Source organism: Cottoperca gobio, chromosome 20, assembly GCF_900634415.1.
Source record: "Cottoperca gobio chromosome 20, fCotGob3.1, whole genome shotgun sequence".
Lineage (NCBI taxonomy): Eukaryota > Metazoa > Chordata > Actinopteri > Perciformes > Bovichtidae > Cottoperca > Cottoperca gobio.
In genome coordinates, this window is record NC_041374.1 from 3,764,946 (window position 1) to 3,791,721 (window position 26,776).

Genomic DNA, 26,776 nt, shown 5'->3' on the forward strand with positions numbered 1-26,776 from the left:
TTACCCCACTCCTTGATCCAACTCACCACCAGATGGTGATCAGCTGACAGCTCCACTCCTCTCTTCACCCGAGTGTCCAAAACATGCGGCCTCAGATCAGATGATACGATTGCAAAATCAATCATTGACCTTTGGCCTAGGGTGCTCTGGTACCACGTACACTTATGAGCATCCTTATGTTCAAACATGGTGTTTGTTATGGCCATTCCATGACTTGCACAGAAGTCCAACAACAAACGACCGCTCGGGTTTAGATCAGGGAGGCCATTCCTCCCAATCACGCCTCTCCAGGTGTCTCCATCATTTCCCACGTGTGCGTTGAAGTCTCCCAGCGAGACTACGAGTCCCCTACTGGAGCCCCCTGCAGGGCTCCGTTCAGGGTCTCCAAGAAGGCTGAATACTCCGAACTGCGGTTTGGGGCATAGGCACAAACAACAGTTAGAGTTTTTCCCCCCATAACCCGAAGGCGTAGGGAGGCGACGCTCTCGTCCACCGGGGTGAACTCCAATGTAGCGGCACTCAGCCGGGGACTTGTGAGTATCCCCACACCCGCCCGACGCCTCACACCTTGGGCAACTCTGGAGAAGAATAGAGTCCAACCCCTATCCAGGAGTACGGTTCCAGAGCCAAGACTGTGCATAGATGTAAGCCCCACCAGATCCAGCGCACCCGACCCCAGCAGTTTTTCCCATGAGTGGTGGGCCCACAGGATGTTTAGTAAAGTATAGTACATTAACATGCGCACCAAATTTCATGGCAATCATAGTTGTAGAGCTATTCACCCAAAAGCACACATTTGAACCTCATGGTGCCACTGAAGGAAAAGTCGGGGATCACGAAAGTCATTAGGATTAGGATACATCATCAAACATGAGTGTCTGTGTAAAATGTCATGGCAATCCATTGAATGGTTGTTGAGATTTTTCAGCCTGGACCAAAGCATTGATGCAAGCATGGCTGAAAAGTCTCTGGTGTGCCTGCAATGTGTCCCTGTCTGTTTTCATAGTTACAGGATGTTTTTTGAAAATATTCCCAGTAATTGGGGCATAATTTTCCTTCACATGGCACATCGAATCATCCTTAAAAAGAAGAGATAAATTCAGCTGTTGGGTTAAGGCTTTGAAGCTGAACACTGGGTGACAACTAGTCCCCTCATTTGGTGCAGAACTCATTTTTGGTTCTGCATTTTAGCACCACATAACTGCCAAACAAACAAACAATGAATATAATACCCTGAGACATCAGGGGCATAATTACACCAAAAAAGGTTTTTAATTCAACTTAATTGAAAAGAAATGTTATCTTATTGATATGCTTTCTGTTTTTGTTTACCAGATTTGCTGTAGGTCATGAAGCATCGCTTAATTTTGCAAGCCAATTTACAAGAAAAAAAGATGATTCATCCATGGTATTACTTTGTACAAAGTGCCAGCAGCTGATGTTAAGTAAATATGACTTAGTCTGGGATTTAAGAGTTAAATTAAAATAAAATACATTTTATAATCTTGCTGTAGATGTGTCCTGCAAAAATGTGTCTCATAAAAATGTTTTTACATGTTTGCACTTGTATGCATGTATGCATGTCCTCAGACACAGTGAGAGAGAGAAAGCGTGACCCTGTAGATGTATGCTATTTGCTTCACGTAGGCAATGGGTGGAGGTGTGTTATCGCACTGCCCTATAAACATCCGGCTGGGTCACACAGGCTCTTACAAAACATGTTTTCATGTTGCTGTCAGTCCTTGAAAGACTGTGGGCACTGAACCTTTTCCATTCACATTATCTCTAACTGAGGTGCAGTCAACTTGCTTGCACTTCCCTACACACTACTCCTTGCAAGCCACACCTCTTTTAACCTCACCCAAAGTTCAAAAACTTTTCTATCAACAACAGAAAAAATGTTGCCTATATAAAAATGTGCTTGTGCAGAAGATTCGAACTAGTTTGTGGAAGTGCAGAAAAAACATTTGGGAAAGTTTGGCCTGGTAAATATATATATATATATATATATATATATATATATATATATATATATATATATATATATATATATATATAATAAATAAAAATAAAAACTAGTAGCCTACTCTCACAACAGTTCATCATGGATCTCTATTGCAGTAGTATCATGATTTATTGGGCTAGCTTTACTGTATGTTTGCAATTTTGATCTTGTAATATATAACCATCCCTGCTTTATGTTGAAGCTCTTCAAATGCTCTTTACAGTACGAGCTGCATATGTTTGGCTGACATTTGAAGTAGTTCTGTTTCCACTTTCACTTGCTCTCCAGCCTGCTAGTTTGTGCGTCTGTCCCGGACGAGGGGGCGGTGGGGTGGCGCCACGTCATATCAGCCGCCGCGCTCTGATTGGCTGCCGATTCTCACCCGACACAGCTGTGATTGTTTTGTGCAGAGGAAGCTCTTGTCCCTGGTATGAGCTCTGTGCTGTGGAATGGAGAGCTGTGTTTTTTTTTCTCTCTCCGTGTGTCTGCTAACGATAATGTGAACAAGCAACGTGATTGCAGTCCTTGTTGTAACGAGCAGGAAAACAACGAAGGGACCCTGGCTCAATAATTTGCCGAGGCGCGAATGATCAGGAGTGGTTTCTCTTTGAACCAGACACTGAAGATCAAGGTAAGGACCAGCATTTTCTTACAAGTCTTAACTTATTCAGTTGTTGCAGAATCCGGAAAACCGTTACTTAATGTATCTTTCATCTTGCAACAATACATACCTCTAGTTGTGAGCTAAATGTATACATGTTGTCACAAACGTGTATGCAATTCTCCTCCAGCTTAAAAGTGCCAAATGCCCAGACTAGAGGACCACTGCTGGAGCTGCTCCTGTGCATCAAGCGTTGAAACTAAGCACTCGTCTGGAGCTAACTGGTTAGCATCCAAAGCTGAAGAGATGATGTCCATCATCACTTCGGTGCTCAGCAATGCATACGGCTCTCTGCATGACGTCCGGACGGCCAACCTCATCCGCCGGGGTCTAGTCCTCTTCACCGTCGGAGCGTTCCTCGCCCTGGTGCTCAACTTATTGCAGATTCAAAGAAATGTCACCCTGTTTCCCGAGGAGGTGATGACAACTTTGTTTTCGTCTGCCTGGTGGATCCCACCTTGCTGCGGCACAGGAGCCGGTGAGTAAGCCTAAGCACGCTTTTTTTGGAGCAAAAACATGTTCAGTGGGTTATAAATAGATGTGGCGAGCAGTTTGACCTATAGGTTATCAGTATGCTGCTAAATTTGAGACAAATTATTGCCAAGAGGGGAGGGGCTACAGTGCAGTAGCTTTTGCCATATAAAGAGAACTGATAGAGGAAAAATAAAGCCATTAAAATGTACTTAACGAATGATTTATGGGTGCTGAAAGTCTGGAACTAGTGCAGTTTTAAACAATATAAGACACTACGTTTCTATTATTACCACTGCTATCAGTATACTGTATGATCATGTGGTAATAAATCACCATTCGGCTTTGTTATTGTTGGCTATTATTCAAGCCTTCCTCTCTAATGCTATGCTGGTCTACGTGGATATGTCTGCCCGTCAGTTGTAAAAAAAAACAAAAATAAATGACTTGGTTCAGATGGTAAGGATTCTCGAACTCTGATTGGCTGCAACTGCCGGATACAAGGTGAGCTGCGCGCTCATTGGCTTGTGTCATAACGGGTGAGCTGAGGGGGAGGTACTTTTAGAGCCAAGAACCAGGAAGTGGGGGGAAAGAAGAAAAAAACATCGTCGGCTCCTCCTCCCATGTGCTGCAGGGCAGAACACAAATGAAAGTAGAAGTGTAGCTGGTTGTTTTTACAATCTGTTGACATTAGTCTGCGCCAAATAAATGCATCTCTGTCATGTAAGAACTTGATTATGGTATGCACAATGTAAACAATGGGCTTTCAGTGCTTAGTTTAGAATAAACTACATTATGTTTCCTTCCCATTGATCTAGTTATTTGAAAAGAAAAAATGCAAAACAATACCATTATATCTTCTAAATTGTGTGGACTTGCTGCTTGCCTTTGTCTTATGTGATGGTAAACTTAATATCTTTGGGTTTTGGATTGGCGTCTGCACAAAACAAGCAATTTTAAGACATTACTTTGGGCTTTTTACTTAATTGACAATGAAGAATAGGGTGTGGAAAAGAAAACAGGAGCTCGACTTTACATATAAGAAAAAGTTCAGGAGACTAAATTAAAAACAAAATGTTTTTAAGTGTATGCAGGTATCTAAATGAGACTAATTATGGAAGTGCATGTTCAGCAAATAAAATAATCCCACACAGCAGATCCATGACAGGATTTTCCCACCGGCGTTTCACAGAATTTCTGCTTATCTTGTGTAATTTGGGTCTGTTTGCTCATTTTCACAGCTGTTGTCGGCCTGCTGTATCCCTGCCTCGACAGCCATTTGGGAGAGCCTCATAAATTCAAGCGGGAGTGGGCCAGCGTCATGAGGTGCATCGCGGTGTTCGTCGGCATCAATCACGCCAGTGTTGTATCCTTTCAAGGACTCACCTTGTAGAGTTTTGTCAAAATGTGAGAACAATGTTTCATCTCTAGTTTGGACAGTACTAAAGCAACAGGAAGTCCTGCTTTACCATCAAGAATTCTGCAACTTCTGCAGATCATGTAAATATTTGAGTGGGAGCTAGAGTCATATGGTTCGGTTTTGTCCTTAACTGTCCCGTAACACAGAAACTAGACTTCGACAACAACGTGCAGCTCTCACTAACGCTGGCGGCCTTGTCCTTGGGCCTGTGGTGGACATTCGACCGGTCCAGGAGCGGCTTTGGTTTGGGCATCACCACTGCTGTCCTGGCTACCGTGTTTACACAGCTGCTGGTCTACAACGGAGTCTACCAGTAAGTAACCAGTTAGCCATTAGCTTTCATTGCAACAAGAGGAACTATCTTTATTCCCTTTTAGAGGAAACAAAACTGATGCTGCCTTCTGGTTTCATGTTACACTCACACCACAAACTCTGCTGGCTTAAGTGTTAATTACATAGCTGTGAGAGGGAACCCCACCCTGGAGGGAATGAAGAAGATCAAGTGTCTGAAAGTCCCACCTGTATGATTCCATCCAAAAAGACGTGACAGATAACGCTTGAAGTACAAAGTTATATTCTGGAAGGTCTGGAAACCCAATTAACAGGCCCCCCCTACCGGGTTCAGTGGCATAATCGTCAAAAATACACAAAAGGAAAAAAGGACTGCAGCTCATGCTGACTTTACAAGACAGAGGAAAGAATGAGCATGACAGGTTTTCACAGATGTGTCTTTTAAAGATGCCTTTTATGTTCGTAAGTGTTTGTGCTTTTTTATTCTGTGACACTGTGCTTTGATTATCATACATCTTATGTGGTTTATGAGATTGGGATCATCTGAAGAGCAGCTCTACATTACTCAGAATGACTGTAATAAATAGTTTCTTCTCTCTCTTTAGGTATACGTCTCCAGACTTCCTGTATGTACGCTCCTGGCTCCCGTGCATATTCTTCTCCGGTGGAGTTACTGTGGGAAACATCGGACGGCAACTTGCCATGGTAAAGACTGCGACTATTCACTTAAGGGTCAAATATATATATTTGAGATCTAACTTGAAAGCTGATTCCATTATTATAAGTGAAAATCAATCACTGTTAAATATCCCCCGTACATATCTTGGTCACAATCAGCCTATATGACATCGGACTTTTTTTACTACTCAAATATTAATCGTGGTTTTGACCTCTACAGTCAGACACTTGAGACATTGCTCAACTTTGCATACGAGTATAGCTGAGTGAGTGAGTGAGCACAGCTGCTACTTTGTCTTTTTTTATTGTGTTGCCCTCCATGTGCAAAAGAAGAACATTTGCATTCATTATGCATTTGGTATTTCACTACGTTATATTAGCTTAAACGGTGACACTTTCACATTTTGGCATTTATTCCTTTGGTTCTTTCCAGTCACAAAATACTAATAGAGGCTTTTCATGTTCATGCAAAGATTATAATTGTTGAGTAAACACCTGTTTTGAATGTTTGCACAAAAATATCCTTTCAATCAGCGTCCGCCTTCAAAAATCTGTTGAACTCCTCTGCACTCGGTTTAAACTGTGGAACAGACTTCAAAAGACTCCTCTGCGCTGCACGCGCTTTTAAGGTTCGGCTGTTACGCTGAACCACGGCAGCTGATAACATTGTCAAAATGGTTTAAAGTTGTGCAAAGTGCATCGGACGCCCCCCTCCCCCCCCCTTCTTTCATAATTATCCCATCAAGTCAGCTTTGATGTCTTCATTAAGCTTGTGCCCAGAAGCCTCACCTCATTCTGTCTGTAAAGTAAGAGTCCCGTCACTCCCTCAGTTTGACTCAAGTGAAAGCGTGAAAGCAGATTAAGGGCTGTTGTTTTTCACAGTCGTGGCAACACACAGAGCCAGTCAGGACTCGGCTGACCAGAGGGTCATTTGCTTCTTGTTGTTTTTGTTTGTGATCAGGCTTGAAGAATGTTGGCACAAGTCGGCACTCGTGGTTTTGTTTTTCTCTCTTTCGCTCCAGTGGGTCATTTATGAGACGGATCAGGAGGAACATGGGACTTTGTTTCTCGGAAGTGATTTTGGGGCTTCCCCCCCCCTTCCTTTTGGTTTAAAGCCAGTTACAGTTTTGCAGCATTAAGCGTGCAGAGTAAAGACCTACTTCTTAGTTACTTTTACATTTGACCATCTTATTTGACGTTACAGTCGGACGTTTAGTTTTGGAATCTGTGAGCACAAAGTGCAGTTCACGGTCTTGTGTCTGAGAATGATTTGCACGTGTAAAATATGCAATGACAAAAGCAGTATGGAGTTTCCTTGTGTTGAGCTAGCCGTCCTTTCTTCCCTTTTTTATTGTACAGGAAAGGAAAAAACATCCCCATAAAAAGAGGAACTGAAAGACGAACGTTACAATCTTTTAACAGATTCTTGACATTTAAAGCTTTGTTTTAGTTTTTTTTCTATGTATATATGAAGTAGCAACAAGTCCATATTTACTTCAAAGCTAGTAGTTGCTAACCGCTTTTTAAAAAGCTGTGAATGTTCCACAGTTGGGATCAGGCTGCAGTTGCGATTTCACAGGAAACTGAAACTACTGAGTCACCTGAGGCTGTTAAGTTTCCACCAATCAGCTTCCCTGTCATCAAAACAGACTTTTATCATTGCAAGGATCATAAATCTACAATAAAGACGCTCAATCTGAACCCCCTTTCTTCCAGCTGTAAGCATCACCAGATATTCTAAAGTTATTTTTTTTCATTTCTTTGATGTAATGTTATTAACAGCAGGATTCTTCTGTCTCCCCTCAGGGCGGCGTCGAGAAACCCCACATGGACTGAACAGAAAACCCCGGCGAAGGACAGCCGAAGTAAAGATGGACAAGTTATGTGAAGAACGAGGAGAATAACAGGAGAAAAAAGACTCGTTGTTTTGACTTCATCCTTTGTTCTCATAACAAAGTGCGGGTCAGAAGAGCCCCTCATCTAACGTGCCATGTCCTCTGCACCTCCTTGTGGCCAAACCACTTCTCCCTCCCACCTCTGTTCTACTCCATTAGCATTAAGGCTTCCTCCACAATAGACAGGAGGACAGTGTTTGCCTTTTTTTCTTTCTTTTTTTTTTAAAGTGAACTGGTTTTATTTCCACGCCGGAAGGATCTTCCTGCCGTTTATGGAGTGGAAGCGTGTGCCCGAGTGTGGATGCGTATTGGTCTTAGCAGAGAAGACTTGTTTTGTTTAGTTTTTTAGCCTGAATATATATATATATATATATATATATATATATATATATATATATATATATAAATATATAAAAATCATAAAAAGGGAAATGTTGTACGAGTGGGCAAACCAAATGTCCTCACTCTCACATAGAAATGTATTCAGCGGCCTCAGTTGCACCACTAAGGCACAGGGGAGATGTATGTTCCCACTCAAACCAAATTAAGTATTTTTGTACGTTTTTGAATGACCCCAAACCAAATGTGTGATTGACATTGAATGATGTTTCCGTTTTGAAAGGAATAGTTGGGAAATTTCTCTGGTATCGATTTTCTCATCTAAGTCAAACTATTCCTTTTTTTAAAGTGACTATGAAATACATTGGAAAACGGGAGGAAGATAGAAATATGGACAGGAGTGCCAATTAGTTTGTACTGGCCCATATTCCCTTGTGCATAGGACGACACGAGACGTACTACAAGTGGAAATGCTCACGATTTAAGCTCCTCGATGGACATGAGTGGCATTTAAACGTGAATGGCATCATATTCACGGCCGTCTGCCAGTACAACATCAGACATAAGATTGTTAAGTGAGGAAGACGAGATGAGTAAGACGTCAAAGCAGTAGAAAACAAATACCAGTATGTGCACATTTTGTGTGTTGGTTTTTTTTTTTTAAATCAGCGGAGCGAGGAAGGCCACTGTGGTGGACCGTGTTTTTTGAAAGAATGTACCAGGAGTACAGTACAACTACTTTTGCCAGCATCACCGTTAAACAGGTTTATAACACTTTCCAGTGATTTTGTTTAATTTGCGAGCGGGTGTTAAATGTCTTTGTGATAAATACACATTTTCCCACTCGGATTCAAAGAAGCGATAATAGTTTGGGAACATGCACAGGGCAGGGCAGGACTTTATTACTTAGGATTTGCAATCTGTGATTGCCCGTCTATTATAGAATGTAGTGCTTTTGTCACTATAAGCATTTAGTTTCATCATTTGTACAAACATGACATTATTGCTTATGTATAATGGCTTTCCTATGTGATCAGACAGGTATTACCATACTAGACCTACAGTATGTTAGTTAGTGTTTGGGGGTCTAGAGGATTAAGTGCAATCAGAGTATACATGAGCCGATTATTTCTTTTCCTTATTTATTATTTCTGACTGGCAAAAATAAATAAATTATAACTTAAGTATATGCAGTGTGGATACTTAAAAAAAAAAAGCAATAACATCTTTGTTTTTTCCAGATTTGTGTCAGATTACATGCCTTCAGAGTCAATACCAGAGACGACATTAAAAATATATATAGTGTCAAACTGTTGTAAAAAATCTCATTGAGATGCATCGTCGAAGGAAACCTGATTTATTTTTTTAAATACTTTTTTTTGTGGCAGATCACTTCAGGTTGAATCTGCTCACATTCAGGTGTGTTGAACTGAAGAGGAAGCTTTATTTTTTTGGAGGTGGTGAAGCACCTTTTTGTTTTGATGTTTTAGACGTTTCTGTGTGTCTGATATTTCAGCGATGTATCATTTTTTGCTACCATGGATTTAAGTGACAAATAAAAACACCTGATAAGGATATCCGGGCATCATTACTCACACACGGGACTGCATTAGGCATTGAGTTTATTATAAGAGGTGTATAGTGATATAAACCTGCTACCAACACACATGATGTAGCAGAGCTCCAGCCTTTGATTGCTAGACACTAATTTCAGTCTCAGCAGCTTCAGTAAAACAATGGAGCTCTGATTTTTTAGTTTTTTTTGTCTGGGTGTCAAATGCAGCCGCAGCTCAATTGCACCGGAGCTTTCTGGGGTGCTGATGATGGCATTTGTTGTGTCTGCTGTCATGGCCAAATTGAATAGATGAGGACACTCTTTTGTTTCCGGGGTCTCCGTCAGTCTCCAGAGCCATTATAATGTCTTCTGCTGCATCTTCCCTCTTCCTCTCCTCTCCACTCCCTGCCCCCCGAAGAATCCCTGAAACTACCCCCCACCCCTGTGTGTCAGTGGGATCACCAGTAACTGCCCCCCCCTCTCCCTCCCTCCTCTGTCTACCCCCTCTCTGAACACGCCTTTCTGGAGGGCAGACTTCTATTTATACCTAGCGGGGGACTGACAGTTAACCTTTTGCTCTGGGGGGAAATTTCTGGGAGTGGGGCCAATATCTGTGGGCTATTCTGAATGAACCCCTCGTTCTGGGAGGTTCTCTATACATCTATGTATCTGTTCTCTATCTATTTATCTATCCATCTATCTCTCTCTCTCTCTCTGACACGCCAACGATCCAGCGCCACACGCCACTTCTTCTCTCCCCTTCCTCTTTCGGCCTGCTCCTCTTCTCAGGCAGAATAATTGGCCGGGCTTCAACCTCCTTTCATTTCCAGCCACAGCAAACTCAAAGACTCCATTAGAGCGCCTCCTTATTGCCAAATAACCCCCCCCTCCCACCTCCTCCTCCTCTCCCTATTATATTACCGTCTCTGTCCTTCCTTCAAGGCCAGAAGACAGGCCCGGGCCCATCTGATCTATCGATCTGTACCATCTATAGATTCTCCTGCTAGACTGTTCAATTTCATCTCCTTGCAGCACCTTTTGTGTTTTGATTATGTCTCTAACTCGTTGCAGCAAGTCAACTGCCAGTAAACATGAAGACAGGGACGTTCACGTTTAACAACTCTTCAAATGTAAACAGGCGCTGCAATATAAAAGACACTCCAAGATAACAAGCAGAGGCCAAAGTGGGTCAGTCGGTATAAAGTCAAACATTGTTTTAGTAGTAAATTCTAGTAAAAAAACATCTCTACTATTTCCATTTGAAGCGATGGCACAGCCATAAAAACATGAAGTATTGGGTTTGAAGGTCGTGTAGCTTTAATGAAGGGATGGAGTGGGCTGAGGCAGAACATTGTGTATGTGATACTTAAGGGAAATCATGTCTTTCATGAAATAAGTGGAAAATTGTGTCTCTTTCCAGCTTGTTTCCCGATGGATTATGTTTTGAGAATGTCCTTGATGTGGCGATATCTCAAAGAAGGGGGACATCACACGATTTACCGTAAGCTGATGCCACAAGAGCATACATTATTGATTTCTGTGGTTCAGAAGTATGCTGTTCATAAAACGAGGAAAACAGACTAAAATACTTTTTGTCTGATTTAAATATGTTGTTACTTTTTCTTTGTAGTTTCATTTACATTTACAATTTCACACAGCTGGAGAAAAAACCTCAGCGCATCAATGCAAAGTCAGTATTCCTGTACAGCCATGTGACAGCGTTACCTCGGGTAAACAAGTAAAGAAATCTCTTTAGATTTCATGGCTCATAGGTTTAGAAAAATAACATTAAAGTGAGGAACGGTAAACACAAAAACATTTAAATGATCTGGGTCAAATAAAATCAAACACACTTCACCTTGAAAGCCCCACATTAAAAATGGTACCAGACCTCAAACACTTAAAACCCAGCTGTCATACATTCATACGAGCTGTTTCTGACTCTAAGTTACTTTTTATTTGGTTTCATCCCTTCTCACCTCCAGGCCTCTGCAGCTTCAGACTGTGGATGCAGGTGGCCTGACTCCCTCTGAACACAAGTCTCTGCTGAGAACGTCTTGGCTCCTGTCCCTTCACTGTGCCTGTCACACACACACATTTAAAAGTCTCTCAGGTGTTTCACATCAAGTGTTTCAGGCATGCAGGTGGCATTCAGACGTGTTGCAGAGCCGAGGGTTGGGGAGATATAAAGTATACTATGAGACTACAGTGACTCAGTAGTGATGGCTTTTGTTACCACCAGATGACAGTATTTATCCTCTTAGCTTGTCTGGACATTATTACCATGACCTCTATGCACCCCTAGTGGAGGGACAAGGAACAGCGAAGGTCTTGCAGGGCCTGATCTCACAATGCAGAAGGTTAAACCTATTCATCCAACTCGTTTTCTGAAGACTACATTTATAAATCTCCTGAGTCTAAAGACAGAACACAGATGGAATTGATCCGAGATGCCAAGCGGAACGTTTAAAAATGTATCTTCATGTATGAAAATGTTGCACACGAAAGAGAGAAAACTTTAGACGGTCATACTAGTAAATGTTTTGCTTTGTTTTTTTAAATACAGATTTTCCTCAAACCCACCAGAACATAAAAATTCAGATTCAAAAAGATCATTTATTAAACAGTGGCAGGGAGATTATTCTCGGAATATTTATCTCACACTGCAGTGAGCGGGGTAGAGTCCCATGCATGATAGAAAAGGTCAATGAAATGGATTGAGTGGAGAAAATCATTGCACACTCTTATTTCTCTGCCAAAAAGGTCTTCAGTGGCATTAATGTCCTGCCCTCTGTGATATATAATGAAAGATTATATGTGTGTGTGTGTGTGTGTGTGTGTGTGTGTGTGTGTGTGTGTGTGTGTGTGTGTGTGTGTGTGTGTGTGTGCGAGTGTGTGAGAGTGGTTTAGGTCTACTGAGTCTTCATTACACCAGAGCTGGGTCCACTCCTGTCCTCTGCCCTCGCTCATTGCCTCTCCCAGTGCCGGCCAGGCATAATGAATTACAGTGGATGCCATGGGGGGGCTGAGTGGAGTGGACTCCATTTTAGCTCAAATTACTTCTCAGATCCCATTCAAATGGCAGTCTCAGGCTGCTCTCTGCCTTCCCTGCGTATTCCTATCTGAGGGTTTAATTATCCGTTCACACCTTTTCTTCATTTACTCATTTAAGTAGCCAGATTTTTTTTTTTTTTGGGGTGGGGGGGGCATTCTTCCAGTGCTTGAATCAAAAGTAAAAACATCTAAATACAGGGCATGGACTACAGATACAGAATCATCTTTAACAGTAAACAACAGTTCATGTCTCAGTGGGATGTATCAGTTCAGTCAGCATGCTCAGCCTTGTGTGCCATTCCTGTTGATTCCTCCTCTTCTTCCGCGGGACAATAATAAAATGACAGCCTAAACCTCATGTGATGCCACATTATGCACGCCATCCAAACAAATCCTTCCCAGTGTAAATTAAAAACACACTGAGTGCATCTTACAGCCCAGATCAGAGTCTGTAAATCGACCAGGGTAATAATAATAATAATAATAATAACTGAATAAAAGGTAATGGAATAAATCAAGCTGAGCATTTCCACTGCATGATCAAACCCTGAGAGGCAAAAAGTCGCCACTTTTTGGTTGAAAACTCACAGGCAGATGGCTAAAAAAAGGTACACTGCAGGTAAATAACCACGCTTATTCCTTAATAAATAAATAATAAAACATCAGGAGATGCTCTGTCAATATGGATTCAACAAATGTACTTACTGGTTTTAAGATTAGCTCTGTAGGCCTGGGTGTGAGCTTTATATTGGGTTAAAAAAACAACAACACATTTATCAAAATATCAAACTAAAAAAGACACACACACACACACACACACACACACACACACACACACACACACACACACACACACACACACACACACACACACACACACACACCTCCTTAAATATTGTCAAATACAAACTTAATTTGCATAATCCAAGTCATGCTCGCAGCCCTGTTTAGGATGCACTAAAGGTCGATGTTTGTCATGTTTTAATTAGTCTTCATTAGTAGGCGTAAGAGACATTTCTGGGAAGCAACAGGCACGCAGTCTATTCATCTCGCTGCTGAGAGATGCACAAAGTTGGCAGGCTAAATCCATCTGGGAAAGTTATTGCGCCTAAAATGGCCTTTGGCAGCCCGCCCCCTGATAAGTGACAAATTCACAACATATCCGCGGCTGGGGGGTAAAAACAACTCAGGTGCACGCACGGGGGTGAAAGGGACTCCGGCGCACATGGCGCTTTCATGGGAGTCCAGCACTATTTTGGCGAGTTAAACGGCGCAGGGCGCGATGCCACACAGGGAGAGGGGTCGAAAAAGAGCTCATGACTGACCTCCTTCCACTATAATTAAAGTGGCAAGCTGGACACTGAGACATAACACGAATTGTTTCTCACATTTAGAATGAACTCCGATCTGAAAACGGAAATAAACGTGGGAAAAGAAAAGTGTACGCTGTATTGTTTTTTTACCCCTTTCTTTAAATGTGTAACTTTCAAAACTTTAAGCTGTGATGTACAGGGTTGATATGTGTCACTGTACATAACACCCACTGAGACATGCTACAGGTTGTAGGGCAGCAGGACTCCACTTTAAGATGTGCTTCAACTAAAACTGAAGACGACTTGGAAAATATACCCTAAGTCTATTTTAACATGCATGTTCAGCACAAATGCACCTTGCAGAGATGTAGTGAGTGCACATGTTCGTTCCTTTGATTTGCAAGATCTTTAAAAGAAATAACACTAAGAAGTATACAAATCCATATTTTGGTATAGTGACCAGACAAAAAGAAAATCCCAGATACTTCACTGCCCCTGCCTGCATGCTTTAACCTGCTCTCAGATAACACATGCTGTTGTGCAGCAAGTGCTTTCCACCTGTCTCTCTCCCACTTGTCTCTCTCTCCCACTTGTTCCTCCCTGCTCATAAAACGCACGCAGGACCTCGAGACAGGTGCACGAGGCATTTGGACGATCCAAAGCCCGTAAAGCATCCTGGAGCACCGAGGACCACAAACTTCAGGGGCCCACCGAGCTGGGGGTCGCTGAACATCAGGTAGTTTTTACATTACATTCTTTCTTCTTTGAGATCTGTTTAGCGGCACATTTTCATTCATAAATGCCCCCCCACTTGTTCCTCTCGACTTCCCCCACTCTCCCCCCCCCCTCCTGTTTCATGGTAGCCTATTTGTTCTGTATGACAGAGAATGTAAACCCATTAACCTTACGGAAATAGCCCCCACGTGCAGTTCATTCTTTGCTGTCACAAGTAAGACGTGAAAAGTCCTGCAGACCAGCTGGAGAACTACAGTATGTGAAAAACAGGCTGTGGGCCTGCATCAAGCAGATATCACTACAACTACCTGATGCATGTAGGGGACTTTAACAATAGTTATGATGAAATTATTGAGGAAACAACTCATTAAACGAGCTTTACACGTTTATTCTGACATGAAAATAATAGTGAAGTACTAGTTTTAATGTTTTAGTGGTCAGAGAGAGGAAACATAATGTATTGCCCCTCATTCTGAACCAACCTAATGTCTCCTCTTCCCTGAACTAATTCTTTTTCAACCCTTTATTTCCTTTAACTTTGGGTATAAAAGTGAATGGATCAGCAGTAGTTTCTGTCAAAAATTTAAATTAAATTCAAATATGTCCGTCAGTTTTTGTGTTACGGTAACTTTTATTTATTCTGTGGTATGTAGTATATTTGGTTTTATTTTGAAGTCAGAGCTGGTGTGTTATTGTAGTCTGGGCTCTCCCTGAAGTTCGATTTAAAAATTCCGTATTTGTCAATAAATGATTCAAAATATTGAACAAAACTGACTCCTCGTGATCTTCTATGTTAGCCTCACAGGCACCAAACGTGGGCTCGCAATAAGCCTGTTTAGGATTTACACACTAATCACTAGCTTCATAAAAAAGTAACTATATTTTTTTCACTTGGCCAAGACCAGAAATCAATATTAAATGAACTTGCCACAGTTATATATTGGTCTAGCCTACAAGTTCCCTGCCACTCTGCATCCAACAGCTTCATTATCCGCAGCTACACAAACTTTTTCCTCACTTCATTTGTGTGTCTCTTATAAGAAATGAGAAAACTATGTAAAAAAAAAAATCAAATCTTATTTCACCTTCGAGGAGGATGCACATTCAGACAGGAGTGCTTTGCTTCACTTCTTTGACATTTTAAGAAATATTTAGAAATCTGACTACTCACCCGAACGTTTTCCTCATATTAGTGAGGCGTTCAGGAGCCTGCTGATGGGAGCTCAGCTGCATTCAATTAGCCTTCATCCAATTTAGCTGAGGCCTTAATTGCGCTCAGGGTGGTGCAGTTGTTTGTGCTAAGCTCTGTTTGAGACTTCTGTGGAGAAATACGAGCCGCTCCTTAAGAACAATCCCAATTCAAATGAGACTTATCTACGCCAGACCGATCAGACGGATTAAGAGTTATTAAAACCTATAAAGGGCTGAAACCATGAAGATCCAGCAGCCCCCAAAGTCCGCTGCGTGGCGACTCCAGAGGATTTCTCTGTAAACACGTTCACACAATAGGAAATTATATAGACATCATCGACATACTGTGATGTATGAGGAATAAATAGGAGTAAAGGATGAAAAATAAATAAATACATTAGACTTTAAGAAGCACTATCTTACTTGTTATCCCTAATAAAACAAAGCGAAACTTAAGTTTTATGTCACGTTATGACTTTTAGAACAATACGTAATTTAATTAGTAGAAGTTGAAAAATTAGCTTAACATATCCAGGCTATAGTAGCCTATTTTAGAAATAAAAAGTAGCCCGCTAAGCAGAAAGAGGTTCGTGTATTACAATGAGAAAATATCCATATTTTGTGACAAAATGTACCAATGCATTCAAATATTTGCATCTGTTTTTAATCTAAATTTATCTTTTTTTTCCACATAAATTAATTTTTGATGTTCCCATTTCTCCCATATTAGACACACTACACGTTCTGGAACATTCCTGGGAAACAATGGGGCATTTGAAACAGGCGGAACTATTCCTCCAAAAACCTTCAAATGTATTTTAAATTCATTTTCTCTCTAAACTGATTGACTTTTTGCAGTGTGGACTTTACGCAATTAGGCCCGTTCCTAATCTTCTCTAATTTGGCTGCCATGCTCTTGGCTGACCCGGGATGAAAAACGGGGCAAGGAGCTTCCAGGCCCACAAAAGCACAACAAAAAAAATCATACAGGATCATCAAATAGGAGAGACTTGCTTTCAGGTTTTGAAAGGCGCAGGAAGCTGGAGGATTTGGTCCGACCCCTGCATGGTGACAGAGCTGATATTAGAGACCCCCATTCATCTGGAGGGAGGGATGGTGACCGGGGGAGGGAGGGGGTGCTGGGGTAGGGGTGGGGTGGAGGGGGCTCAGGGTGCATCTGCAGAGGTCCCACCACCCTCTGATCTGTGAGCTGGCACACATCACGGCGTCCATTCACAAATCCTCCTTCTGCGCGTCACCTTTTGTAGTACTCCATAGTACTGAGCGCTGGTGACGTGTGAGACAATCCTACCAAGGAAAATACTGAGGAAAAAAAAAATAGGTTATAGGAACTCAAGGACAGGGCACATGCGCACAATGCATGCGATTTATTATAGTAGTAGGAGGGGTGTGTATATATGTGTGAGCGCGAGGAGGAGGAGGGAGTGGGGGTGTAGAGCTATAAGTGAATATGAAATAGACTCAGTTGCTGCATGGAAACAAAATCAGACGTTCAAACTACCAGATTTGTCCCCCCCCCCCCCCCCCTCCCTTTAAAAACTGTGAATGTTAACCATTCAATGCAAAGCAGAAAAGATTTTGAAACAAACAAGAGAAAAGAGAGAACACTGAGGCATTCACTTATTTAGTAGAACCTGACAGACATGACATGTACATAATCAATATTTCCTGCTTCCCTGAACAAAAACAGAATATATTCATGCTAAATAATAATTGTATCCAACCTCTGCTGTTACCATAAGGCAATATAAGCGTTTAAAAGGGTCAAAACAACAGGCTGCGTATATGATAATATGACCGTATGTTGGTGAATTACAAAAATAGGCCTAATGGTAACAAGAATGTTGCAGAATTTCACATCACCGACTCGTGATTTGACTTGGGCTTTTTGAACGTTGTGTGACAGACTGCTGTGGAGCAAATTATAACAAATAACGCTTGAAACGTGCATTTGTGTTCAACATGTGAAGAGCGGTTGTTGCACACATTTGAGTTCATTAGAAACTGCTTGATAATATTTCAGGATTATCTGCCTCTGACTGCAAAGGCTGTAGGATAGTGTTTTACCAAAATGTGGAAAAGTGCTCATGCACGTCTTAAATTAAATAAAAACTACACGCGCCTATAATACAAACGACGGACAAACTCGTGTATGCGCGTGTTAACGCTAGTATTACATTTATTTCTTTGGACTCATGTCTTTTCACCGCGTTTAGACAGACCAACAGATAAACAAATAAACATTTCAAGGGTGAGCTACCATCATATAAGCTTCCTTTTTAAACGTGTGTTTTTCTAACTGTATTAATCAATATTTGAAGAAACAACAAACACCCTAGAGACTGAATATAAAGGGACTTTACTTTCTAAAGCAACACAATAGCCGACAATAAAACCACAAAGCAAGCATGGTACCAAAACAGCCTAACATGGCCTAATCATAAAGCAGGTTTGACAAACAGAATTACTAACAGCTTCATATAGCAGTAGTTCAATGCCCGACTTAACTTGGAAATAAAACACTTAAAAACAACAATACCGTAATATGCAAATCAATTGGATGCTGCAGCACTATTTTAACCCTTAATCCTCCAGGATAAGATGTCCTAGAATTTTCATTCCCAACCAGAAAAGTAAAATATTATATGTCAAAATATAGAAATCCTCAGTAAGCAAAGCAAACATAGCGATGATGCCTGATTATCAGCTCAAACAGGACACATTTTTATCTTTTTTAATCACCACAGACCAAAAGAAGCCAGTCAAAACTGAACAGACAATACTGAATCAAAATTTCACAATAGTGGGATTATGTGCTTGTACGATATACACTGCAAAAAACACACATATAGTCTAGTTTTAAGTAGTAAAAGCTTATGTTCCTTCTAAATACTGCAATACAGGTGACTTCTGCACACTAGTATTTTACCTATTTCATATTTTAATATATATATATATATATATATATATATATATATATATATATATATATATATATATATATATATATATATATATATATATATATAAAGGTAGTTCCTGTGCGTAAAAATCACAATTCCCAATTAAAACGCCGCTTCAGAATGGAAACAAGTGGAATAAGTACCATATATAGCACTTTTATAAAGAAAAATGAGATTCTATGGCTTATTAAAAGCCTGGTTGGCACACAGGCTCTTATTATAATTCAGAGCCTTGATATGGTGTCATTTCCTCCAGACATCCCTGTTTTGCTGTGAGGTTAGAGGCCAAGCCCAGGCGGTAGCGGCCTGTCTGTGCCTCCATTGTCTGCTGCTTATTTAGCGCTCAACAATAATCTGTGCTTCCCCTCACAAGTGAGAAACAATCGCAGCATGAGAGTGGCCTGTCTAATTACATCTTTCACTCCCAACTTTCACTTCAGAAGCCGACGTGAGAGCTTGGATGGGCCATGTGAGATGGGAGCAGGTCTTTTTTGGGATAATAATTTTAAAAATGCAAGCAATATCAGAAGGCAAGAAAAATACTATCAAAAGATCACCCTAAAGCCTGTGACGTGGCATTTTGTGAACGTGTGTGCTGTCAATACGCAAACCCCAGATTAACCCAAACCCAAAGAAATGTTTTAGGTAATAAGACTTCACCTTGATTGCTTTCCAATGAGCACACAGCCTGTGTTTAACAAGTGAAAAGTCAAGGATAGCATGTTTCCCGCAGGACAATACCAGGCTTAAACTCGAGTTTAAATTACAGAGTTCAACGTACAAATACAAATTAAAACAGTGTCGAGCCGCAGGTTATTTGTATAACCTTCACATAACAGTACATATTTTATGAAAGACGTCACCACAGTTTAAATAAACCTGAATAATCAAATGACAGACTGATTACAAATACTGACATTATATGCTACAACAAAGTGTGCGTCCTGTGTTCATTTTAGAAATGTGGGTCCAAGTTACTCACACTCGCAAAAAACTAGAGGAACAGACAAAAAAGAAAGAAAGCAGCTGCCTGACTTTCTAACCGAATTGTTCAAAGGCTCCTCACTCAGTCTCAGTCTTGCTGCTCCTCTGGTCCTCCTCGATGCCCCCTTTCTTTTACGCGCAGCCCTGGTTCAATCGCCAGCGGAGAACCGGCTGCTCCATCCCTGCAGGCCGGTGGCGTCCTGGGAGGAGAAACACAAACTTAACGCCGGTCAGCAAAGTTACTCAAAGTTTTGTCTTTGGCGCGACTCAGTATCCCGAGCACCGTGCACAAAACAGTTTGTTTGCATCACTGATTTCTGTTAAAGGGATATGGACCCAGTTCTTGGTCGACCGCAGCGTCACGACAGGCGAACATGAGAACATCAAAAATACTTAACACACATCTCTGCGCCTTTTGCCATCAGACAGGGGGGACACTCTTTGGCTGTCAAAATTCCTGTTTTGATGCATTTTGTGGCCAATTATGAGGCGACTGAAAGCAACATGTCCCATAGACACATTCAGCTAAAAAAAAATAAAGTGGTTAAATTTCACGATATAACCAAGAATGTGTTGTTGCTTTATGTTTAAAAGAGATACATGTTTTTGAAATTACATTAAAATGTCAAGAGAATACCGTTACTACACCCTCAATTCCAAATGGGAGCATACAGACATGCAGCTATTGTTTTCCGCCTCTAACCTTGGCCAGGACAATCCGACTTTAAGTTACTCCAATTGACCTTACAGGTGTTATAATAACCTTTACTGCAGAAATAGCCTTTTATAAATATTATATTTCCAACAGGTTATAGTCTTTTCAATGTTTTATACGTGTACTTTCGGATAATTTACCACATGTTGCCTCAAAGATGTTCATGTCACGGATCCTCTAATACATCCACATTAGGCCATTTTACCCTAGATAATAGTATTATTTCTCATTTGCCTTCAAATGAGCAGATTTTTAGTTGTTTTTGTTTTTAAATGAACCTGTATTGAACTGTGGGTATCTAAAAGTGTCGATCATGAAATGTATTTGCACCTAAAATGTGATATAGTGCATTAGAATATGTAAACATTTTCTATTCCTCGTTTTATTGGGAATCCCTTTCTGCCCTGCAAGCAAGAAACCCCGGGGGTCCCCACAACCCCCTTCAATCTCCCATTGTTTTAATAAACACAAACAATGTGATGTGCATCATGTTTTCCTTTGCAAACTAACAAGAAAAATAAGATACAGGTTCATAAACAGATTAATTATTGGGAGTATCTCTGAGCATGCACTGGATTTAAATTAGTTTTCCTCCTTCGTCAATCCAGGACTCTTTCCCTTTACTAAGGCGAGGATGGGCGTTTGTGGACTGCTCTGGAGTCTGCGTCACGTGGCCTAGTTTCTGCCGTCCTATTGGTCAAAGGCACGTGTCTGGGAGGACGGTGGGAAAACGTCACTCGGGGGGCTCGTATTGAAAATAAGAACAAAACTCCAGAGTGAGAGTATTAGAGCATCAGTTTAGGAGCCTCTTTATTTACCCTTAGTTTAGTTTAGGTGTAGGCATTACCTGAGCACACAGAAATCGGATAACACTAAATTGGATGGTGCGCAAATGGCACATTTAGCTCTGCAATATCAGTTGTAACCCGAGATAGAGGGAATATATGTCAAAAAAGTATGCTTTTATCAGAGGACACTACTGCAAGACTTTGCATGGTGTCCAAGGCACTCACTAAAATTTGAGTTTTATTTTTTTATATATTTCACGCGTGCAATTTTTTTTTTGCAATTTAATTTCCCCGAAGTTCTTTGCGAATTGTATTGCAGCGGAGAGAGCGATAAAGGGGTTAAAGAGAGTAAAGCGGGGAAAGTGAATCAGTATGGAAGAAAATGATCACGGCAACAGAGACGTGGTGGAGCGGCAGGAGTCGGCGGATGAATCAAACAGAGCCATCCTTCCCCTGTTACAGGCGCCGGGGAACCTGCAGATCCCTCACCGGGTCACCAATTTCTTCATCGACAACATCCTGCGGCCGGATTTCGGACGGAAAAAGGATGGGGGCGAAAACCACGAAGAGAGTAGCCTGGCATTGCGGGAGAGCCACAACAGCCCCGACGCCCCTCAGACCGAGCCGGTGGGGAACACGGTGCCGGCGGAGGGGACCTCCACTCCACACACAGTTACCGGGAGCAAGAAGCCCGCTATAGCCGCCGAGGAGCCCCTGAAACCCCGCAGGGAGAGTGAAGACCAGTGCCTAAGCTCAGACTCTGACAGTTCCGAAGCCAGCTCAACCCCATCCCAGTCTAAACCCATGCTGTGGCCAGCCTGGGTCTACTGCACCAGATACTCGGACAGGCCTTCTTCAGGTTGGTGGCACCGTGCATGCATTTTACTATACCGTATTCTCGGCAACCTGAAATACCCCGTAACACTGACCCCGGATGCCTTGACCGACTTCTCCCGAGTAGAGTAGCGAACCGCGCTGAGCAGCGCAAGCTGAGAATTTACTAAACATAAATCCATTTAGAATTTTTAGGGATATTATTTAATGTGAAACAAAAATCCCGTGGTAAACTGCACGAACAACATGCCCTGGGAAAATGTGGGGAAATGTTACCACATTAAAAACAAATAAAAAATGGTGCTTTTCGGTGAGAGGAGGCCAGTTTTAAATGCAAAAATATTTATTTTAAACAGTAAAACTGAACTTAAATCCTCATATTTTAACTACTCGCCAAAGTACATAAAAACATAAGAAACTGCCTTTTCAGCCATTACGCACAGATTTTTTTGTTCACTAAATGTTCCCATGTAGGCAGTCCTCTTGTATATTTCCTCGGGTTATGAATATGATAATACCGAGGTCCTACAAATACTAAACATTAGCGCGCTGACAGGCTGCATGTCTTCCAGAGAATCTGCAGTTCTGCAAAATAATGTGTGTTTCTCCTGTTCTCGCTGTTTTGCTCCTTAGAAGCGTGAGACGAGTTGTGTTTGGGATGAATTAAATATGCATCTCTTCACAATGGACGCTCCCATAGCTCATGTATATGTTGGCCAGTAGTGAGTTTCTTGGTATTATTTCTAATCTTTATTTACAAGAAAACACAGGATACAACTTGTCAGCCTGCAGAAAAGTTAATATGTAGTGTATTTTTCTTAGCGTCTATGAAAAGTGGAGTACAACTTGTTCTCATGCATTATGTAACGCTGTATGGAGTAGCGTAGGCGACTACTACGAGTTGTAGAGCTGCACAGTTTGTATATGGGCTGCTTGAATAAAAAGACACACACACACACACACACACACACACGCTGATTCATCAGTATGAAGGTTCGGCCTGTACTATGTCGTCTCATTAATGTTTTCCACAGTTTGGAGGAGGGAACCAAACACGAAGTGCTAAGCTCCACCAAATAGGCCTCTATCCAGATGGAAAATTAACGTGTATCTAGTTTGTGCTGCTCAAATTCTATTCACGTTTGCCCATTGAGGAGCTTTTCAAGTGGCCCACAAAAACAAAAAATGCAAAGTAGCTGCATTGAACTGTATCCTGTAAGCAGTGGCTGATATGTATAAGTGATGTTTTCATAGTGTTTTCCTATTGGTTAATAATTCCTTATTACTACAGACAGTGTCAGCGTATGTGATGGTGTGTGTGTGTGTGTGTGTGTGTGTGTGTGTGTGTGTGTGTGTGTGTGTGTGTGTGTGTGTATACGTATATGTGTGTAAGCGAAGAAGAGAGATAGAAACAGGGAGGGAGGGGAGGTTTTGCTTCTTGGGTGTTTTTTTTCAGTGGACATGTCAACATTTTACAATCTAGTCCTCCTCATTGTCTACAAGTCTGCCACAATGGGAATCAATAAAACTTATTTTGGGATTTGTTTTAGAGAAGAAGAAAACACTCCTAATGACGACAGATGCCTGGACATTACTTATTTCTCTATTTTAGAGATTAAAATAAGTTTTAAAAATCCACATTTTCTTTTAAGATAGACTTTACGCACCTGTTTTAGATGCACGTGCATCATCTACCCTGCATGTAAAGTAGTAAATTACTACACTCATTAGACATGGGTTGAGTATTTAATGAGAAAACCTTTAAAAATAATTTAAATAATCATTTCTGATGTTGTTATTAAGCCGTTTGCTTGATTATTGTCCACGTTTTATTTTTTGCCCAAATTCCTGATCATGTTTTGGATACTGACAAACTAATATGTGTGTGTGTCTGTGACCCCCCACACTCCTTTATTACCCGCTCTACAGGGCCAAGATCTCGCAAACCAAAGAAGAAAATGACCAGCAGCAAAGAGGACAAGCGACCACGGACGGCCTTCACAGCAGAACAGCTGCAAAGACTAAAATCGGAGTTTCAGACAAATCGCTATCTGACCGAGCAGAGGCGGCAGCACTTGGCCCAGGAGCTGGGCTTGAACGAGTCCCAGATCAAGATCTGGTTTCAGAACAAGAGGGCCAAAATCAAGAAGGCCACCGGCGCTAAAAACTCTCTGGCCTTGCACCTGATGGCACAGGGACTGTACAATCACGCCACCGTCACGTCGAAAGACGAAAAATCAGACAGCGATTGATTTCCAGAGAAGTCACAGCAGCCTCCTGACGAAAAAGAACCTATAGTAATCCTATGATAGATTTGTATAGAGATATCACTGCAAAACTCTACCTACAGGAATATTTAAAGATACCACAGCAGATAAAATACCACAAAGTTCTATCACTATAACGCTGACCCACTACAGGAAAAATAATTATAATAAGGATTGGACTACTCAGAGTCCCTACAGGATTATTGAATGATACCATAAGTCTCTATAGGTTCCTATAGGAATATTATAGTGATTTTTCGTTATATGGGAGGTTTTGTCAAGCCTACAATGCAATAATTTCATCGAATAAAGGGCCAGTGTAGAGTATACCAGCATAAATTGTTTAAAAAAAAAAGAAGAGAGATATTTCTGCAATATCACGTCTATAAAAGATGTTGTATAAAGGTATGTTTTCATTGTTTGTCGTCCCCGCCCCCCCCCCCCCAGGAGGTACACATGCTTACACCCATCATTTTTCTATAGGCCTACTGCTATCCATGATTGTCGTCATTTTACATTGAACTAACTGGCACTTGACGTTTCGATCTGTCAGTGAAGTGAGCAAACTGAAGTCCAAAGAATATTTTTCTGCTGCATCCAGGCTACTGTGAATTTAAATAAATGCTAACACGAGTTTTATTTCCATGCTTGTTGGGTTTCCTTGGTTGTGTTTTAATGTAAAAACGGACAGGAGGAAGGTGTTTTTTGAGTGTCAGTTGCAGACCTAATTGGGCAGACAATGAATTTTGATACGTTTTTTAAAAGAAAGAAAAAAAAATCACAGGAACAGTTTATTATTATCAGTGACTGAAAGGTAGCGAGTCTTTTCTAACACGCCACTTAACTAAAATGCTAAGTTAGGCCTTGCTTAGGCTATATGTGTGTGGTCGTCTCATAGCCTTTAAACACATAGTATGTGCGTATTCCCTTCGTTATACCAATGCATCAGTGCAGCTATTATAGTTTTTAACCAGCAATATAAATCATTTTTTTGTAGCTAACTGATTTGAAGGCTATAATGCTGCCTATAAAGTCACAGAACAACTCTGTAGCATAAAGACAATGATGACAACCATTCTGCGCACTCTTGAGTATAGACTATACAAGCAGGTTATTGGATGTTCTTGTTAAATCTTTCTCTATATACAGTTTTATTACATATTCATTTATCATAAAAAGGCAAATCCGTCATTGACTGTATTGCAAATGTTGGAAATCTCTTATCGTTGTTGAAAGGACTTCATATGTGTATTTATATAGATTATATTGAGAAAAAAAATCTATCCAATGACCAGTGTTGCTTTAGAGTAGATATCTGAGGTGTTTACACTGCTTGTTTATCTTGCAATAACTTCTTTTTGTTTCCCTTTTTTGTGAATGAAAATAGTTTATGGGGCCTTTTGCATGAAAGCTGCAATTTGTTGTACTTGGGCAAATAACTGTGTTTATAAACTTTGGTCTTCATCGACAGAAGTATGATCGAGCTAAGTTTTAGACTGTATCCATACCAAATTGTGGACTTTTTGCCTTTCAAAGTGTTTTTGTTGTGTATCTGCAAAAAGTGTGTGTGAATTAAAATCCACCAAACAGAAACACACTTTGCCTTAAAGTTCAAGTGTGAACTTTTTATGAAACAGAACTGTGCCGAATCAGAGAAGCAGTATTACTTCAAATGCAGACTATTCAAGTTTAATGCCTTTATGAAAACTGCTGGTACGACATTATGAATTTACTCATCAGCGTATATCTATCTATATATGAACATGTTTAAATAAAATTACAACACAGAGTTGTAGAATACAATGCTATTTTTTATTTTATGTTGGAAGTATTCTTTGGTATAAATGTACATAATTTGTATCATGTATTAATTGTGTGATTAACTGCCTCCCGAAAACTGCAAAAGAAGAGTAAATAAACCTTGAAGATTATACACAAACAAGTTTCTAGCATCTTTATGGGATAAATATTGCCATTAAAACACAGAAAAATAAATAACTGAGGCCTGGCTGAAGCAATACGTGTGACCTCCAATCAATGCTGAGCTTCTGCAGCCATTGTAATCTAGAAACAAACAAATGCATGTATAGCTTAAATTGTGTTTAAAAGACAATATACATACAGAAATAGTTATAAATAAATGTTTCCAGATGACAGATATTCACAAATGTAATCACAAATATTATTAATTTCTTATAGCATGACAATCCTTTCCATGCAAACACCCACACATTCAATGGGCGGTTCTGCATCACATTCATAGAGGATCAAATTCACGGGTTTTGAGATTAAAACATTTGCGAAAGCATCCAAACATTATGCAAGGGAAAGCCTTGAACAATTCCCAGGCATGTTTCCTCAACAATGCCTTATCTGCATTTCCATGCTCGCACCGCTAGTCTTTGAACGCCATGTCTAACGGCCAGTGACTAGCATTAGAGCAGATAGGACTGCTCCCAGCACTGTCTTCTTGACGGTCAGTCCTCCTCGCCGCTTCTGAAAAGAGCCTGTGCTTCTATCACAGGGCAGAAATGAGAGTCGAAAGGAGAGAGTGAGAGAGGGGAGGGAGGGGGTGAGAGCAGGAGAGACACACACT

The 26,776-nt window shown here is 40.9% G+C and overlaps 2 protein-coding genes across 3 annotated transcripts; both read left to right on the forward strand.

Moving 5' to 3' along the window:
• The first annotated feature begins 2,378 nt into the window (after positions 1–2,378).
• insig1 (insulin induced gene 1) lies at positions 2,379–7,794 on the forward strand. 2 transcript variants are annotated; one of them, XR_003834191.1, is made up of 7 exons: positions 2,379–2,636; positions 2,797–3,144; positions 4,379–4,503; positions 4,704–4,870; positions 5,454–5,553; positions 7,075–7,244; positions 7,333–7,794. XR_003834191.1 is itself a non-coding variant. In XM_029457343.1 (6 exons), the coding sequence occupies exons 2-6, from the start codon at positions 2,811–2,813 to the stop codon at positions 7,360–7,362; spliced, it is 756 nt and encodes a 251-aa protein (XP_029313203.1). In that variant the 5' UTR covers positions 2,393–2,636; positions 2,797–2,810; the 3' UTR covers positions 7,363–7,793. The 2 variants fall into 2 exon arrangements, 1 of the variants encoding a protein (XP_029313203.1); XM_029457343.1 differs by lacking the exon at positions 7,075–7,244 and having other exon boundaries at positions 2,393–2,636; positions 7,333–7,793.
• A 13,619-nt stretch (positions 7,795–21,413) lies between these two features.
• en2a (engrailed homeobox 2a) lies at positions 21,414–26,522 on the forward strand. The gene is made up of 2 exons (XM_029457342.1): positions 21,414–21,938; positions 23,843–26,522. The coding sequence occupies exons 1-2, from the start codon at positions 21,452–21,454 to the stop codon at positions 24,163–24,165; spliced, it is 810 nt and encodes a 269-aa protein (XP_029313202.1). The 5' UTR covers positions 21,414–21,451; the 3' UTR covers positions 24,166–26,522.
• Positions 26,523–26,776: the final 254 nt, after the last annotated feature.

Excerpts from the sequence above, each read along its gene's own strand:
- insig1 (XM_029457343.1), top strand. The coding sequence starts at position 2,811 with ATGCCCAGACTAGAGGACCACTGCTGGAGCTGCTCCTGTGCATCAAGC. Across the intron at positions 4,871-5,453 it reads GTCTACAACGGAGTCTACCA|GTATACGTCTCCAGACTTCC; the intron begins GTAAGTAACCAG and ends CTCTCTCTTTAG. Across the intron at positions 5,554-7,332 it reads TCGGACGGCAACTTGCCATG|GGCGGCGTCGAGAAACCCCA; the intron begins GTAAAGACTGCG and ends GTCTCCCCTCAG.
- en2a (XM_029457342.1), top strand. The coding sequence starts at position 21,452 with ATGGAAGAAAATGATCACGGCAACAGAGACGTGGTGGAGCGGCAGGAG. Across the intron at positions 21,939-23,842 it reads CTCGGACAGGCCTTCTTCAG|GGCCAAGATCTCGCAAACCA; the intron begins GTTGGTGGCACC and ends CCCGCTCTACAG.